We start from the raw sequence: 18335 nt of genomic DNA, 5'->3' as shown, positions 1-18335 counted from the left end.
TTTTGTCAAAAATTCAACTCTAATTTGACTTGTTTATTACAGTTGTCATAGAAAAGAAAGTTTTGTGGAATAAATGGGGACACACAAATTATAGCACCATGGAGAATGGGTTATTATCAAAGTGTTGATTAAGTACTGCTGTAAGCAAAGCTCTGAAGAAAACCACTCTTACACATCCCTTAACACTTATCTGATCATATATTTTTTTAAAGATTTATTTATTTATGCATACAGAACTGGGGTACAGGTCAGAGGTGCGGGGTGATAAGAGTACTCACCAGAGACAGAGTGGGGAACAGAACAGAGCAGAACAGGCAGATTGACAAAGTACACTGCTGAGGGGAGCAGCGGGTGTTGGGTGGGGGTGGTCAGGAGAGATCCTCTGTGCCATGTGAATCACCTCTGGGGTGGGGATCAAACTTATGCTGAAGTGATTTTTAGCTTAGTGCTGTGCTTTAACCCACTACACCACCAGGGTGGGCCCCTGTTCATTTTTTTTTTTTAAAGATTTATTTATTTATGCATACAGAACTGGGGTACAGGTCAGAGGTGCGGGGTGATAAGAGTACTCACCAGAGACAGAGTGGGGAACAGAACAGAGCAGAACAGGCAGATTGACAAAGTACACTGCTGAGGGGAGCAGCAGGTGGGTCAGGAGAGGTCTGCCGCACCATGTGGTCACCTATGGGGCAGGCGGGAATCGAACTCATGCGGAAGCGGCTTTAGATTCTCAGTGTGTTGCCCTAACCCGTTTCCGCCACCAGGGAGGGTCCCCCCCCCGTTCATATTTTTTATACATCCCTTAACACCTGTTCATATGGGGATAGACAGAGCTAGAACTATTTAACTATTATAATGAGACAAAATCTTACCTGATGTGAGAGTTGGATAAACACATTAAGAGAGCACATGTCTTTCCCACTGCTTGGGTCCTAGAGTCCTAGAGCCAAATTGAAAGGGGTATACAGGCAGATAAACACACCCCACTTCTTATCAAAGTGGTCTATGATGGACTTTGGTAGGCATGACTGGTCCTGTCTTGGAGGTGGTAGAACTGTTTGAACCCAGACCCAGGTTGCTTATTAGGAGGGCCAGTTTCCCATATCTGAAGCTGGTCTCAGATGGTTTGTACCCCTTCATTGTAAACATAAATGTAAAATAGGTTTATGGAATAGCCCATTCACATGGAATCAATTTATATATGACCAGAAGGACTGGCACAGGCATACAAGAAATAGATGTGGTTTGAGTAGTGAATTTTCACAGACAGATTCTGTGAAATCATATACTGTGCACCATATACTGTGCTCAGGGAATGTGGAGGAGGTTGGGCCATAACTGGGCTGATAGGAGAGCGGATTTTTCAAGTTTGTCTGGCAAACTAAGAGAGGCATCACTGCGGGAATTCAACCTTTGTGTGAAGCTTTATTCCTTCTTTTTTCTTATATCAGCAATTTACACATACTTAATATCATAAAATTGTTTTAGGATCCCAAGAGAAATTGAAAGTGAGTCAAGGCTTACCCCACATACAGCCCCTGTTCAATCTGTAAATCTTGTCTCCTCTGCCTTTGAGACCTGAATGCACATGCTTTCTGTGCCTGTGCCACTTCTCACCTGACCTAAGGTGCCATCTCTCTAGCTTGGGTGTTGCAATAGTCTACTGCACCCACCCCAACAGTCTTATCTCTCCTTAAGTGCTGAAGGTTGCTCATGGGACTTGTTCTTCTGGTTATGCTCATAGTCTGACTTCCTGCTATCCATGCCCTCCAGTGCCCATCCTGATCTGGCTTACACACATTTCTGAAACGACTGGGGAGGATTTCTAAATTCACCCCCTACACTGGACCCACAGGTCTGATCACACCCAAGTCCTTGCTTTCTGCCAAGCATTTCACCTGTATTTCCACCTCAACTCACAGTCCCCTGTCCCTGGAACTTTCTCTTCTTCATCTTTGTATGAATGTCTCATTACGTTCTTTTACATTCTCACCACAATGTCTGTTAGGTAAAATAATGATAAATCAAAAGAAAAATCCAATCCTGTTTGTCCATCACAGATAACTTCACATATCTTTGACTCATATGCAACATGTTTGAGTTTCTTCCCATTCAGATTGTTCTTATCTGAAGGCAGTATCACTCTTGACATTTCACTCAGTTTTCAGGAATAAAAGTATATAAAGATGTTGACTCATGCTAGAAGAAATATGCCTAAAATGCTGTAATTGTCATAGTGTTAAATATTCAGAACACACATGGCTCATATAGGGCATGGTGGTAAAGGTCACACTTCTGAATTGGTATCCACCTTGCTCCTAACTGATCTTTGCAGCCTCTTTTCTTTCTGTGCTTCTCTGCCCAAACTCTCAGCAGGGTCACCCTCATATCAGCAGCTAGCAATCCTGGGTTACCCTGGTATAGGCACAACTCTGTTCAGACTCTCTGTCTTACCCTCATCACCTTAAACATCTCTGCTCAACTTTTCATAGTCCAGTGGTGGAGGAGTACTGAGAGAATTCATTAGACACAGAGTGGGGAGCAGACTGAAGGATCTACTTAAATATACTATTGAGGGAAGCAGTGGGGAAAATAGGAGAGGTCTGCTGCACCATGTGGGCCAGCTCCCTGGCCACATGCAGTGGTAGCTCTGAGACTTAACCCCTATGCCAACAGGGAGGTCCAAATTTCCACATTTTTACAAAAATATTTATTTATGCATACATAACTGGGGTACAGGCCAGAGGTGCAGGGGCAGTGAGATGATTCACTAAGGACAGAGTGAGGAGCAGAACAGGCAGACTGACTGAAGTACACTGCTGAGGGGAGCAGTGGGTGAGACAGGAGAGATCTGCTGCACCATGTGGGTCTTCTCTCTGGTTAGGGATGGAACTCGCTGAAGTGGCAGTGGCTGGCTTCTCAATGCTACACTTTGACCCGTTGTGCCACCGTGGAGAGTCTTTCTTTTTTAAAGCTGTCAATGCATGGTTGGGCCATGCTTTTTAATCCACTCTACCAATCCTCTGCCTTTCAATTTTTATATAAGAGAATTTACACTGAATAGACTTAACTATCAGTGGTCTTAAGTCTGACAATTTATTATTCGTTTTGTTGCTCCTATTCTCTTCTCTTGCCTTACTGTGAATTTTACCAAAACAGCTTTTCAGGTTTCTATCTTGATTTACTTGTACTATTTCACATCATTTCATTTTCTTGGTGTTCTCTCTGGCACAATAAACATGCATAACTTATTGCATTGGTATTAGCATTTACTACTTTGAGTAATGTGTAGACAACTTACTTTAATGTAGATCCCTTAACCCTCTCCAGTTTAAAAGTATAATTTTTGTGATTATTTCCTTATACATTGGAAGTTGTATCAGACAGCATTCTAATTCTGGCACATGTCACTAAATATGACATAAGAAAAACCATGAGATGAAAGATGGTCTGTTGCATTTACCTTGACTTTCAGTACAATCTGATGTTCTTCCTTCTGGAAGTTCTATGCCTTCTTCTTTCCTATTTCTTCAAAATAATTACTTTTGTTAACCTGTAAGAGCTAATTTGCTAGAGACAGATAAATTATCTTAGTTTTATTTCAGTTGGAAATGTTTTTAATTTTCTTTGATTCTTGAAAGATAGTTTTACTGATTATATAATTCATAGTTGTCACTTGGAAAAGACACACATTCAGCACTTCAGAACTGCCAATTCTTTCTGGACCCTGGTTCCAAATGAGAAAACCACTATTGTTAGTGTTTGTGTTCCCTTTGCTTTTTCTGTAGCTGCTTCAAGATATTTTCATTGTCATAGGCTTTGGGAAGTTATAATGTATCTTGGTGTGGAGTCATTTGAGTTTTTTTCTCTTTGTATTCACATGTAACTTTTCATTTTTAGGTTAATGACTTTTTCCAAACTTGGAAAAGTTTCATCCTTTATACCTGCAAATATGCTATGAAGTTTACTCCCTGTTTTCTACTTCTTGCCCTCTAGTAATAGGAATAGATTACTTAAAAAAAAATCAGAAACCTTTTTGTTATTTTCCCAAAGGTTTCTGATTTTTTTTTTTAAGTAATCTATTTCTCGCTATTTTTAAATTTGGGGAAAATGTGTTGTTTCAAACTTTAATTGATTCTTTTATTTTTAAGATTTATTTATGTATGCATACAAGAGCTGGGGTGCAGGCTGCAGTTGTGGGAAAGGGGGCTATGTGTGAGAGGATTCACCAGAGACAGAGTGAGAAGCAGAACAGGGAGATCCACTGAAATACACTGCTGAGGGGAGCAGCAGGCAAGGTCGGAGAGGTCTGTTACGCCATTGGGTTACCTCCCTGGCTGGTGATCAAGCTCCTGCTGAAGCTGCTAGAGTTAGCTTTGTAGTGCTGTGTTTTAACTAACACTGCACCAGCAGGGAGGATCTTTTGCCCTCAAATTTTCTAATGTTACAGGCAATTCACAAGTATGGTTGAAATTTCTTTATGATGCCTCTTGTCAGATAATTTCAACATCTTATACCAGTGATGGTTTCTTGTTAGTGTCTTGTGATTGTCAATTTGTGATCACCCTGGGCTTTGTCATGAACAATATTTTCAATGTATCTTGAACATTTTGGATACCATATTAGAACACAATGGATGTTATTTTTTCCCTAAAATAGGCAATCCTATTAAAGTATAAATTGAAAAATTGATCTGTATGTGTATACATACACACACACACACGATATATATCAGTTTATTTACATAAACATAAATATACACATTATATAAATATATACATATGTAGTTTATATATCACATATATGTATATATATATATATTTCAATTTATGTGTATGTATGTATGCCATACATATATGTCAACCTTAATATAGATTAAAAAAGTCAATCTTAATATTGATTTAAAAAGTCTTATTTTTTTCTAGAATAAATTAAAAAGGCAAAGGGAAAATCTTCAAAACTCTTTCCAGTCAGAAAATTTTATATTTTTCTTGTTTTTCTTGTAATACTTTCTTGGATTGAATTAATTTCTTTACTCTCCCATAACTCATTGATGACTAATTGTGAGTTAATTAAAAGAGCACAAACTTTTTTCACATCGACGGAGGCTGAGACAAGTCATTTCTTTTGGTAGAGATGTTTACAGACATATTTTATAGGAGGAATGAACTCAACAGTGTCCACTTGAATTGGAGATGAGTTTAGTATCTTGCTATCATAATGGGTATTGGACAAAAGCACAGATGCATATTTTTACAAATGAGAAATAAGAGTCTGGTACTATAAAAAATGTAACTAAAATGAGGATACATAATAAATGTAACTTTATACATTGCTTTGTGCCAATTCTTAGAAAGAAAAACCTCAAATAGAAATGATTAAGTATAATCAAACAAGGACAAGTCATTCAAATTTATTCAGAATGTACATTTTTAACCATCATTTTGAAAGTCTTTCAGATGATGCTAGAGCTTGCAGTGAGTGCCTTTCTTTGTGATACTGAGCCATGACACTTTTCCTTAAAGAATCTTGAATCTTTTGCTAACATTGCCAGGCCTGAGTTTCTATCACAATGCAATTGTCACATAAATCCAGCTCTGAGCACACCAAGTACAATAGAAATAACAGCCCAATCACAGAAATTGTCCATGCCAATTAAGTGGTTTTACAAAGACATCAAGCACTGTTTCAGACAATATATAAACTGGGACCCAGATAATCAGGAGCATAAATCTCACATGCTAACACTTATATTTGACCTTAGATAAGCTATTAGAACATGACTTTACCACAGATTCCTCCTTCTTCCCAGCTCTGTAGCTCAACTTCTCTCTGCTAGGCACCATCCTAGGAGAGTCATGTGTCCCAGAATTCCTGATCTGGGAGATGGCACCTATGACCTTCTCTACTCAAATCTGCTGAGAAGCTTTCATTGTAAATGTTTACTTTTTTAGGGAGGAGGGGTTGCAGTGAGAAGTGATTGTGAGTGAACATAGGGGTATAGATATATTTCCATATTAATGTTTTCATATTTACCCATATTTTATGGTTGGGAAATGTCTCAGAGTGATTTGATGGAACATATGGTATTTCCATATGTGACTTTTTAAAGGAATCTCTATATTATTTCCTGTATAGGCTGCACCAATTTATATTCCAATCAACAGTGAACAGGGGGCCCTTCCCCACTAATTGTTTCTAGACGTGTTGATTTGGGTCACTTTTATAAAAGTGAGGAGATACCATATTGTAGTTTTGATTTATACTTTCCTTATAATAATGATATTGAACATTTTGTCATTTAATGTATATCTTCTCTGCAGAAGTCTCTATGTATTTTGTCATTCATTTGATATTTTTAATTCTGTTGTTGTTCAATTGTATGAATTCTTTATATATTTTGGAAATTAATCTCTTGTCAGATTTGTGATGTGTAAATACTTCCTTCCAGTCCACAGATTTTCTTTTTGGCTTTTGTATAGTTTCTTTCTCTGTACAAAGACCATTTAGTTTGATGTTGCAGTTTTATTCACTATTATAGACATGGAACCATCCTAAATGTCCATAGACAGATGTTATGTACTCACTAAATTTCTACTTAAATATTGAAAAAGGATAAAGTAGTGACATTGGGAGTGAATTATATAGTCCATGAGGTGATTATGTTAGGGAAATAAGTCAGAAAGTGAAGGACAATTACAAGATAGTTTTACTCATTTGTGAAATATAACCAAAAGGGAAAAATGTCAAAGGAACAAAAATACCTGAGACTAAAAAATTGGGTAGTTTCCAGGAAAGAATGGGCTGTAATGTGATAGCATTTTGACAATGGAGCTTAAGGGAGGACATGGAAAGCACATGTTGAAGTGTGAAGTTGTGTTCTCACAGTTATAATACTATATAACTGATTGTCAATCCAACACAATTTGATTAAAAAGAAGAAGAAGAAGGAACCAGAGTGTGTAAGTGGCTCTGGCAGGCACACTTGCTCTTCCACCTTAATGTCTCTTACTCAGGAGTTTTGAGAATTATAGGCCACTTGAGAGGAGGGTTAGATCCCCTTGTGCTACATTTGTTTTTTTCTCATTATTCTTATTGGTGAAAGAAGAACACGATTAGTTATTTGAGTAGCTAAGTTTCTCTCCTCCCCCCTCCCTTTTCTTAAACACAAACAAAATCACAGTACTAATAGAGGTAAATATTACTTTATTTTGAATTTTAAAAAAATATTTATTTATGAATACAGAACTGGGGGGGGGGCAGTGAGAGTATTCCTCAGAGACAGAATGGGCAGCAGAACAGGTAGATCTACTGAAATACACTGCAGAGGGGAGCAGCTGGTGAGACAGGAGAGGTCTGCTGCACCATGTGGGTCAGCTCCCTGGCCAGGGATCAAACTCATCCTGAAGCAGCTGCAGCTGGCTTTGCAGTGCTATGCTTTAACCCATTGCACCATCAGGGAGGGCCCTATTTGGAAATGTTTAATAATATAAAAAGCTTCACCTACCCATTAGCTGTTTCTGAAGCATCTATCTTAGTAATAACAAACTTGTAATAAAAAAATTCAAAGCTCAGTGTGGCATTCATAAGCCAAAAAGCCATTTAGGCATCACTAGTGCACACTCTGCATTTGCTCCTCCTAGGCCTTGCCTTGCAGCCATCAGTTGTCTTCCATGCTTGTCCTCCTCTTGTCTCTTACTGCTGTGATGTGGATCCACATGCCCCATTAGACTGGGTTTTCCCCTGCGAGCTCCTACTCCCTCCCCATCCTGAATCCCTTTTTACTGTAGTCCTTCCTTCAGCACCATATATCGCCCTGTGAGTGGATTGCATCCCATCAAGAATGGAGAACTCTGCAGGGGACCTTGTTACTCCAAGCCTGTCAGCAGGCTGCTACATAGCAGGTAACCAGATTGTTGAACAAACCATCAGTCCTCCAAAGGAAGAAGTGTCAACTCTCTGTTTAACCCTTGATGAAACTCCATTGATGGCTACCCAAATGTCTAGCACCAAAAATCAGAAACACTCCAGGTTTTGTTTAACTTCAGGTCTGAGAGTTAAACACCATGAGCTCAGCAAAGATGGTGGCAAATACCCTGTGAGGTGTTATAATCCAATGATGTCCACAAAAGGCTGTCTCCAGGGTCTTAGGATGGGAGGGAACAGGAGCTCCTAGTAACACAAGCCTTTGAAAGTCAGTGGAAGATTTTTTTCCTGCTTGCACGATGGAATTCCTTCATCAATACTATGTTCTAAGAAATTTTCTTTTTCAGTATCTTACATTTAAAAAGAATTTAACTTCATAGCAAATAAGGGAATGGCTATGAATGAGATTAAGCATGATGGTGGACTTTGCAGGCCTGGAAAGATTGCTGTCTCATTGGTCAAGGAGCAAAAGGGCTATCTTCATGGTTGCCAGGTTTCCCTGTAGGTAGCAGAGAGATGCTCTCATAACATATGTGTCTCTTTGAGGTTTACATCTAAATATTTACTCATATAAAACAGTATATGTAAATTATAGTTGAACTTCTGCTCCATATGAAAAATTATGAACTCTCAAACTCTTTATGAATGCAGATTCCTAGGAAGGAAAGCAAAATCTGAACTTTACAGAGTTCAAATATTTGCACCGGTGGCTTCAATATTCTCAAATCCGGGTGCAGCAGAGTCCAAGAGTCTGGGGCATCTTCTATTCCAGAAGCAGGACAGGACATGAAGTCACAATGATGTCCACAAAAGGCTGTCTCCAGGGTCTTAGGATGGGAGGGAACAGGAGCTCCAAGTAACACATATCCTAATGCCCATTAAGTGAGACACATCCTGTCCTCTGCTTCTGCATTTGAGGTTTTATTTTGTGTTTGCATGTGGTTGTTGCCTGCTCTCCCCGTGTCCAGGAGAGGCATGTTAGTGCCTATATGTTGACTGTTGATTGGATGGGTTTCTGAACACCTGGATCCTCTTCTGTCAGGAACAGTTTACCTGCCCTTAGAAAGTTACCACATACTTCTGTTCCTGTTTTGGCTTCTCAAAGATAAAAATGTGCCCAAGCTATATCATTTTATGGGACTCCTTTCTGCAAGAAGTATATGTAATTGTAGAACACAACAAGCTGACATCCAAAAAAAAAAAAAAAAAAAAGTAAGCACATTGTACTAGTTTCTGTAACATGATTTCATCATCAGTTTGCAGAATGAGAATAAGGCCTGGCACATAGGAGAAGTGCTAACCACAGAAGCAGTCAACCAGTTCATCAGTGAGATAGGGGAACAGATGTACTCTCCTTCCTGAGATTAAAACCCTAAAATGATGACACAAATCCAGGGTTGGTGTGAAAATGAAGGCAATCAATTCAGAACAGTGCAAAAAAGGGAAAGCAAAGGGTAGCTTATAGCTTTTAGTCTTCACACAATGACTTTCAATCTAAAGTAAGAAAAAATACTCTTGTAACCGTATAGAAATAAATAACTAATAATAAAAAAAACCATGAAGGCAGTTTGCCATTTTATTATTAAAATACCACAAAAAATATTTGTAACTTTTCAAGACAAGCCAGACATTGACCCCAAGCCCCATCTTCATCCCACTGCACAGATACTTTACCTCAAAAACCACAACTGTTTGTTGAAGGGAGACACATGAGGTACTGGCAGCCCAAGGCTTGAATCCCAGCTGAGTCACAGGTTGCCAGGCCTAAGAAAGTTTACAAAATTACCTGCACAACTAGTACTTATTTAAACAGACATGATAATAGTGATATGACAGTGTTGTTCTGTAAGAATTTATGTAAAAGGCCTACTGTCTTGAACATTAAAGACCATAGTAACTTTCATAATCTTTTGAATTTCAGTCCCCTATCTCTTCTCTTTAGGGAGTTATGACTCCAGACCTGAGATAAACCTCTGATTTCTTTCCCTTATAGCTCTGGGTTCTGCAGCAAGAATGTCATCAAAATTAATACCATCATTGAACAGAGTTGACAAGGGAGTGGGGATATGGAGGGAGTTGGGCAAGGAGTCGGGCAAGGGTGTCTAAGGTGAAGGTGAAACAAATCTGTGGTAAGATTATGGAAAAGGTGGCAGTGAGCTGGACTTTTATGTGGGTGAGTAGAAGAACATGAGCATTTGAGACTGTATAATGAAGAACATACATGTCAATACAAATGATGTGAGTTTTATATTTTTCTTTCTATCCATTTTTTGAAATCTGTAGTGATTATGATAAAGAATGAATGCTACTGAGTAAGCAGAAAGTTAGGGCAATCCAGGCAAGTGACATGGTGTGTGTGAATAAGGACTGACCTGATAGAACTTGGAAGTTCCCTTGACACAAGGGTGAAACAGAATGGAAAGTGAGGAAGACTCAAGTTTTGAGTCTGTGACTGGAAGGATGATGGTATATTAATGGTGGTGGACAAGGTGAAGGAAGGACAGTTTGGCAGCCTTAGAGGATGGCTTTGTTTTGGATTTAACACATTTATAAGGCAACGGAGGGAATATATAACAAATATCCATGATAGTCAAGGGAGGTTTCAATAGAAGCAGGCAGAAGAGATTAAAGATCATACTTATATTTCTTCTAGTTGAGAAAAATAATTCAGATAACGGCAAATATTTTATTTTATCCACCAGAATGGATAAAATCTGGAGTTAATCTGTATCCCATAATTCAAAGGTGGGGGACCCAACCTTTTATTTCAGAAACCAGCCATAATTCAAGTGTCACAGTCCACCCTGACATCTAACAGACTGGCTAAAACTTTGAGGGTTCTCATAACTACCATATTCAATCATTCATTAGAATTATTCACAGAACTCAAGAAAACACTAGACTTATAATATTATCAGAAGAACTAGACAAGTGAAGAGACACAGGGGATGAGACTTCCATGCCCTCTTTTTCTGAAATCTGAGCATTTTCCATCCTGGCACAGTCATTTGATGAAAGCTGCACTAGGACTTCAGTTTCTAGAGCTTTTATGGAAATACCCAGGCATAACTGAGAAATTACTGACTATATGTTTGAACTTGTTCCCCAGCACTCTTTTCCCCAAAGGTCAGGCTGACCCCAAATTACAACTCTCTAGCTTTTTCTTAATATTTTTTGAGTCTCACTCATTGAATTAAGTTCTCCCCCAGAACACTATAAACCAAGCCCTTTTCCTGTGCCCTATGACAGTTATTTAGCAAACTGAAGGCATTTTTTATGCTGCTTCTTGTCCTCTTGACAGAGCTGGTTGATTTTGGACTACTCATCACACATAAGGTGTTGCCCAGAGTCAGCACTTCAGCAGCAGGAGTGGGAGCTGGAAGATAGTGTAAGGAGAGGTTAGAAATCAAGTACTGGGAAAGAAAGTTATAAAGAAGAGAGGCAAGGGAGTGAATCCCTAAACTTAGTTCTTGACAGATAGGTAAATCAAATGGGGGTTTGATTTTCACCATGGGCATTTGGTACATGAACTGGGATATTAGAATATTTGGGATTATTAATTTATAATCAAAGAACATGTCCTGGGAGACTTGCTGAACAAATAACTCTCTCCCATTGCGGTGAAACAGCTCCCATCGCTGTGAAAGAGCTCCCATGATGAAGATTGAAATGATTCTTGTGACTGGAGAGGACAGGGAATAAAGTGGCATGTGGACAGAAGTGGAAATAAATCTTGTGAATTTTGAGTACTATCATCTGTTAAGAGTTTCTCTTCTTCACCAGTATGTCATTATTTTTTAAAATAACACTAGTATACACCATTATTTCTGTTTTAAAGGTATAGTTTACTTACATCTGTGGGGTCTCTGTAAAGATTTAATGTGCCCTCATAAAAGAATGCAAAACACCAATCAATGATAGCCTAAGTTAAATGAGCCCCAGGAAAAAGAAAAATGTAGGAGTGACACATGAAACAGAGCTCTGTGCTCATTGTGATAACAATCACATATTTAGCTCTAAACATTTGAAACAATCAAATCCATAAAGGAATGTGACCCTATCAATCACTCTCACAGCTGACAAGATGAAACTGGAGTCATTTGTCTGCAACTATGTAGTTCTTCTTGATACAATATTGGCTAGGACTTGCTTGGGCGGGATAGCACACAAAGGGAGGTCATGAGCAACCTCCATGATAAAATCCTTGTAACTAATACAGTGGTAACAATTTATCTATGTTGGTTACTGACATTGCACTCACATACACTTCTACAAAAGTAATGCAATCAAAACAAAACAAACAGCCCCAAACAAAATTAAACCAATGAAATGTTTTCATTTTCTGTCTTGAGATTATCAGTAGGTGAATTTTATAGTATTGATTTGGTTTCCATCCAATAATCTCTTTTTGTCTTGTTATTTGAACTTCCTAACTGTGATTTCTCACTGTAAAATATTAACTATATATTGCTCAGGCCACAGGGATATTTACAGGAATTAGACGATAAAATGTGATAACATGCTAGCATAGGGATATCTACATAATGCATGCTTTTTATGCACTGGTAATATTTGACAACAAACAATAATTTCAATAGAAAATGAATTGTATAATGGAATTGATCATTCTTGTGTGCTAATGAATCAAGCTCTGGAAAAACAAACAGGAGATATGCTACAGGCAGAGCGTCTGTGGCTTGGAGACAGGCTATCTGCTTGCCATGAAGGTAGCAATCTCATTTTTCTGTTTCTTTTTTACAGGAATAACTGTCTACAGCCATCCATATGGAGGTGCCTTACTAAATGAGGACAAAATGTGAGTTGAAGGAATGTGACCCTATCTGTGGTTTATTTTGGGGTTATATTGATCTTTCTTCTTAGTTTTAACTGAGTGATATCAACTATGTAATTAGTGGCACAGTTCTGGGCATTTCTTTGTAAACTGACCAAGTTTAAAATGGGTGAGCCTACCACACACCATATTTCTAAGTAGAAATTGTTCTATGGGTATAATCTTGCCAAATCTCACAGGACCCCCACATCTTCTAAATGCTTTTTCATATTAAAATCTTAAGCACAATATTCATAAGCATACATGTGTAATTCCTCCTTGAAGATGTCTCACAACTTCCCTCATGGTCCAGACGGAGTCACAGTTGTTGATAAAATCAGTGTCAGTTCCTATGTTGTATAAAAGGTAAAATATCCATTTCTCTAGTTCTTTTTACCATATCCTTTTTCTATCACATAGTTGACAAACTTTCAGTTTAAACATGATAATAAAATCAATTTTGTTTATTTATTTTCTGTGACCTACCAAACTGAATTAGAAAATACCAGCCTTATTAATGGAACTTCTTGCTGCAAATCCTTGCCATGTCAGGAAGCACATGAAGCAGCTAGTGTCCATATGCATGCTAATTTGATTTTCCAGATTTTATTTTTAGTGTCTCTGACTCTGACCCAAGTATTCCCAGTGTCAGCTCTTAGGAATTTGCTATTCAAATAGATGTGATAGAAAAGCTGATGGGGCACAGAAGGTGGTTTGTTATGAGCCAGCCCATCATGGGGGCCCATCTGTGCTCGCCACTCCTCAAAGGGCCCGGAGAGACTTGAGAGATGTTGGTATTGTGCTACATGAAAAACTGATCAAGAAACTGTACAATGTGTATTATAGCGACAGCTCAAACTGTTCCAATATCCTTTTTTGGTATTTTGAGATAAATTCAGAGATGAGTCAGTGGTGTGTGGATCCACAGCTAATATCCAACTCCTGTGTCCAACAGGTTTTGCTAGATAGCCAGGTTGGCCCATCAGGAAGATGGGTTACTCTGCAAATATCTTTCATTTTAATTGTGAGTTATGCTCAATGGTCTGGAGGTTTTGAGACAATCTGGTCAAAAGAACCCTCAACTTTGTACTCTTCAGCTATACCTTTCATCAGTTGGGAGCAATAATCTGTGTCTCAAAAGGCCATGGAGAAGAATTAGTGTGTAAATTTGGATCCTTAGTCTGTATGTCTTGCTAGGCATACATTCGTAATCATTTTTACTGCTATGCACTCATCACTGATTCTTACCGACAGAAATAAGGCCCATGTACTTCGCCGAGTGTCTGATGAGCTGTTCTGCTTCCTCCACAGCCTGGAGAGCATCCGTCAGTGTGGAGTTGCCCTCTGCATTGTGCTGGGCTTCTCTATTCTGTCTGCATCAATCGGTAGCTCTGTGGTGAGGGACAGGGTGACCGGAGCCAAGAGATTGCAGCACATAAGTGGCCTTGGCTACAGGACTTACTGGTTCACTACCTTTCTCTATGACATGGTAGGTTGTGGATGTGCTACCAAGGTGGGGGGCTATTTAAGTGTGTGTGTGTGTGTTTGTATGTGTGTGACTGTAGTGTGTGTGGTATGTATAGTGTGCTGTGTATATGTAGGGAGGTGTGGTTTGTGAGGTGTGTGTGTGTGTGTTTGGAGTGTGTATTTGTGTTGTATGTGGTAGAGTATGTGTTATATGTATTGTGTGTGTTCATACTATGTATGTTATTTTGCATGCATTTTGGATGTTGTATGTTTGTGTGGTATATGAGATCTGTGTTTATAGTGTGTAAATGGGAAGGTGGGAAGTCATGGTATATTTTTTATGTGCTGTGTTTGTGGTATATGGTGTGTGTGTACATTTGTGTGTGTGATGGAAAAAGTCTAGTTTGTTCAGACTACCCTCAAAAGAAGGATCATTTTATTAGCTAAGCTATCTTTACTATAACAGTCCATAATTTTGGATTACATTTATTTTAAAGATTTGTTTATTTATTCATACAGAACTGGGGTACAGGCCAGAGGTACAGGGATTAACCAGAGACAGAGTGGGGAGCAGAGCAGGCAGATTGACAAAGTATGCTGCTGAGGAGAGCAACAGGCAGGTCAGGAGAGGTCTTCCTCGCCATGTGGGTCACCTCCAGGGCCAAGGATCAAACTTGCACTGAAGGGGCTGAGGCTAGCTTGCAGTGCTGAGTCCTTACCCATTGTGCCACCAGGGAGGGCTCTGCATTGCATTTTAGGAGGGAATTGACAAGGGAAATAGGGGCCTGTACAAAAATGCCAAGTTTCTTTCTGGCGACATGAAAAAATAATCAGCTTTAAAATGTTCTTTTTAAGATGGCAGAACATAAGATGATAAAAAAATGATTAGAACTTATTTGCCACCTGCAATCCTAAAACTATCCATATCCCCATGCCTTGCTTCCTAGTATGTATTCTTTATATATGTAACTCTCTAATGGAGAGTTTCCATTTCACTGTCTCCAGTTCTCTTGAGGAGAACAGCGTTACCTTATCAATTTATCCACTAGCCTCCAAAACATTTATCTGGAATCAAAGCACACGTCTTCAATGGCCAATGTTTTTCATTGTTATATGAACTATTCATTGTTATGAGAAAGGGTATTTTTAGCCCCAAAGATAGCACTCATCCTGTCATAGAATATCATGCACAGGCCATTGAATAGCGAGTAGGACCAAACATTTACCTGGCATTGCCAACACTATGTGCCTCACCATAGCTGTAAGCCAATAGCTATCACCGTGTGCTAAGCTATCTGTGATGTGTATTGCAGGGTCTGCTGTATTAAGCAACTCAATCTCACATATTGTATACTCATTTGACCTTGACTTTTTAAAAGTAAATTGATAGACCTCATATATAAATCTCTGCAACTTTTTGGGAGATCATTAATTCTAATCAGGATTTCTGCCAAATTTGCCAGATAGGAGTATCATATAGAATATTCTCAACAGTGATGTTCCTAGGGCCAGACCTTGATGATTTTACTCAGTAGGTCCAGGTAGCACTGAATGTGCATTTTACTAATTCCCAAGGTTGCAGCCAAGACTGAGAAAGTTGGACCTCATTCTCTTCTGAAGGACATTTTTGAACAAGAGAGTGTGAATGACTTATCTGAGATTGCACACCAGATGTGGGGCTATTGATACAGTGACAGTCCCCAAGAACTTGCCAGGGAGGGCCAAGTGTCCAGGCTATCAGGGAGTTACAGAATCTTTAAAGCTCAAGAACTTACCTCATATTCATAATCCTTACTTTATTGCCCCATACTTCTTAGGGTCCAAGAGACAACTCTTTTCCCTTGAGGTTTTTTAGGGGAGTGGGGGTTATTTTCTCATAGATTGACTATTTTACTACCTTCATCTCCATTATCGTACCTATTCGGTTTGTTTAATCACTAATTTAATAGGTATATTTGGAAGTCTTCAGGTGTGTCTGAAGTACAGACTAGTCTTTTCCCTTTGGAGCTTGTATTCTTACTGGTGGAAGCAGAAAACAAAAGAGTAAACAAATGCACAGTTCCACTTGGCTGGTGGTTCAATTTATTTCAAGAATGAAAGAGGACAAAGACAAGAAGGGTAACTTTATATCAGGATTTCAAAGACTCTGAAGAAGTGATTTAAGCTGAGATATGAAAAGAAAGAGGGAACTAGCCTCATGGATGGCACTGGAGAAGAGCTCTACCATCAGTTTCAAGGGAAGAGGGAGCTGGTATGAGTGTCCCCGAGGAAGGTACGATTGTTGTCAGCCTCAGGGAACCCTGAAGGCCAGGCGGGGCCCTTCAGTCAGAGCGAATAGTTCTACCCTTAAATCTAAGCATGAAGGGGCCAGGCTTCACTGAAGCCTTTCCTGAAAGTCGTGTATTAATCCATAACAAAATTCCACACATGGGTGACTTAAGCAGCACATTTATTTCCTCACAATTCTGGAGGCTGGATGTAGAATATGAATTACACAATTTCATCTTTACTGCAACAGAATTGTAATTCCACAAAGAAAGAGTAATTACATCCAAGGTCACAGATTTAGTAAATGTCAATGTCAATATTCCTTCAAAGATTTACCTCTCTGTCTCTTTCTACCCATGATATGTTCATCCAATAATGAATGACGATCAGCATATCAAAAAGTCTAGCTTCTCAGAGACCTCTCTCCATGGCTAGAGGGCTGCCTTTTTACTCTCTTTACAGGGTCGTGTTTTTGTCCTCATCTCCTTTTACTTTAAGGATACCAGTGACACTGGATCAAGACCCACCTAATTACCTTCTTTTCACCGAGTTACCTCTATAAAGGCTCCATCTCCAGACAGAGTCCCATGGTAAGGTCCTGAGATGTCAACAAGCATGAATGAACACAATTGGGCGGCAGATTGGACTCGCCAGGACTAATTCCACTACTCCAAAACATTTGCTGTGCAAAATAGGAAGTGTATTGAAATAGAAGCTAACATGAAAACTTGAGGACAAGCAAACCAAGCTTCTCTTTCTCTCTCTCTTTTTTCAGGTCTTTTACTTGGTTTCCGTCAGCCTGTGTGTTACCATTATCGTTGCCTTCCAGTTAACAGCTTTCACTTTCCGGGAGAATTTGGCAGCCACTGCCCTCCTGCTGGCACTTTTCGGGTATGTGACGAGAAACGTTGCTGCATAATTATGGATTGTTTTCTGAAAGAGAAAACCCCCGGGATGGCTTTGAACCTGCTGTCGGCTTCATGATTTTCTCTGTTTTCAAGCAATTATGTTGTTTCTACAAGGAGCACTGAGCAAACGAGCCTGAGCAGGTGTCAGTGTCCATTGGAGGAGAGCAGCCTGTCCTTGCCATCATGATGATGCCATTGGTTCTGTCTGAGAAAGACCCCCAAGCTGTTTGACAGCCAGCAGTTGGAACTGGAGTCTCTCTTATTTTTTAACATTAATGGAGGCTTCAAACTCATAATCTAGTTAGTTCTAAAATTACCTCTGTGGTGATGCTGTGGTGAAGGTCTGTGGCCAGAAGTATTTTCCAATTTTGATTACTTTTTCTCAGAGTAAAAAATAGCAAACACATGAAAGTCATTTTATGAATTTCTCATTTATTAATATGAAAATAGATCATTGTTTGATGACAAAAGTATACCTACTTGATATCAGGATATGTAATTATGTGTTGTTTTGCATGCTATATATACAGGCTACATAAGTGATAGATATATTCTGTTAGTAGGAAATAATTTACAAATTGATTTATTTTAATTTAAGGTTATTTTTTTAAACAAAGCTTTATGTTTGATTTAGGTCAAATATCACAAAATATTTTATGCACATCACAATTATATCAGAGAATGAAGGCATTTTGTTGCATGGACAATACCACACTGAGAGAGAAATGGGGTCCTGGAACACCCAGCCTGTTCCACGACACACATTTCTCTATCACTGTGATGTTACAGATGCACCAGCATTTAATTAGTGAGACTAAGTTTAGCTTAAACAAGAACATATCATTACTGGATGAACATATTGTGGATAGCAAGAGACAGACAGATAGGACAGACAGGTAAATCTTTGAAGGAATATTGACATTGGCAGTCACTAA

General features: G+C 38.9%; 1 protein-coding gene across 1 annotated transcript in view; it reads left to right on the top strand.

The window, feature by feature from the left end:
• Window positions 1-18335, top strand: part of ABCA13 (ATP-binding cassette, sub-family A (ABC1), member 13) — a 436597-nt gene that overhangs the window by 319691 nt on the left and 98571 nt on the right. Inside the window, exons 49-51 of the mRNA XM_004676530.2 lie at window positions 12688-12742; window positions 14069-14246; window positions 17268-17383. Coding sequence (XP_004676587.1) covers window positions 12688-12742; window positions 14069-14246; window positions 17268-17383 — 349 coding nt within the window. The remainder of the gene's footprint in view (window positions 1-12687; window positions 12743-14068; window positions 14247-17267; window positions 17384-18335) is intronic.

Source organism: Condylura cristata, unplaced genomic scaffold (assembly GCF_000260355.1).
Source record: "Condylura cristata isolate star-nosed mole 26May11 unplaced genomic scaffold, ConCri1.0 scaffold00004, whole genome shotgun sequence".
NCBI lineage: Eukaryota > Metazoa > Chordata > Mammalia > Eulipotyphla > Talpidae > Condylura > Condylura cristata.
This window is presented reverse-complemented; position numbering and strand designations above follow the sequence as displayed.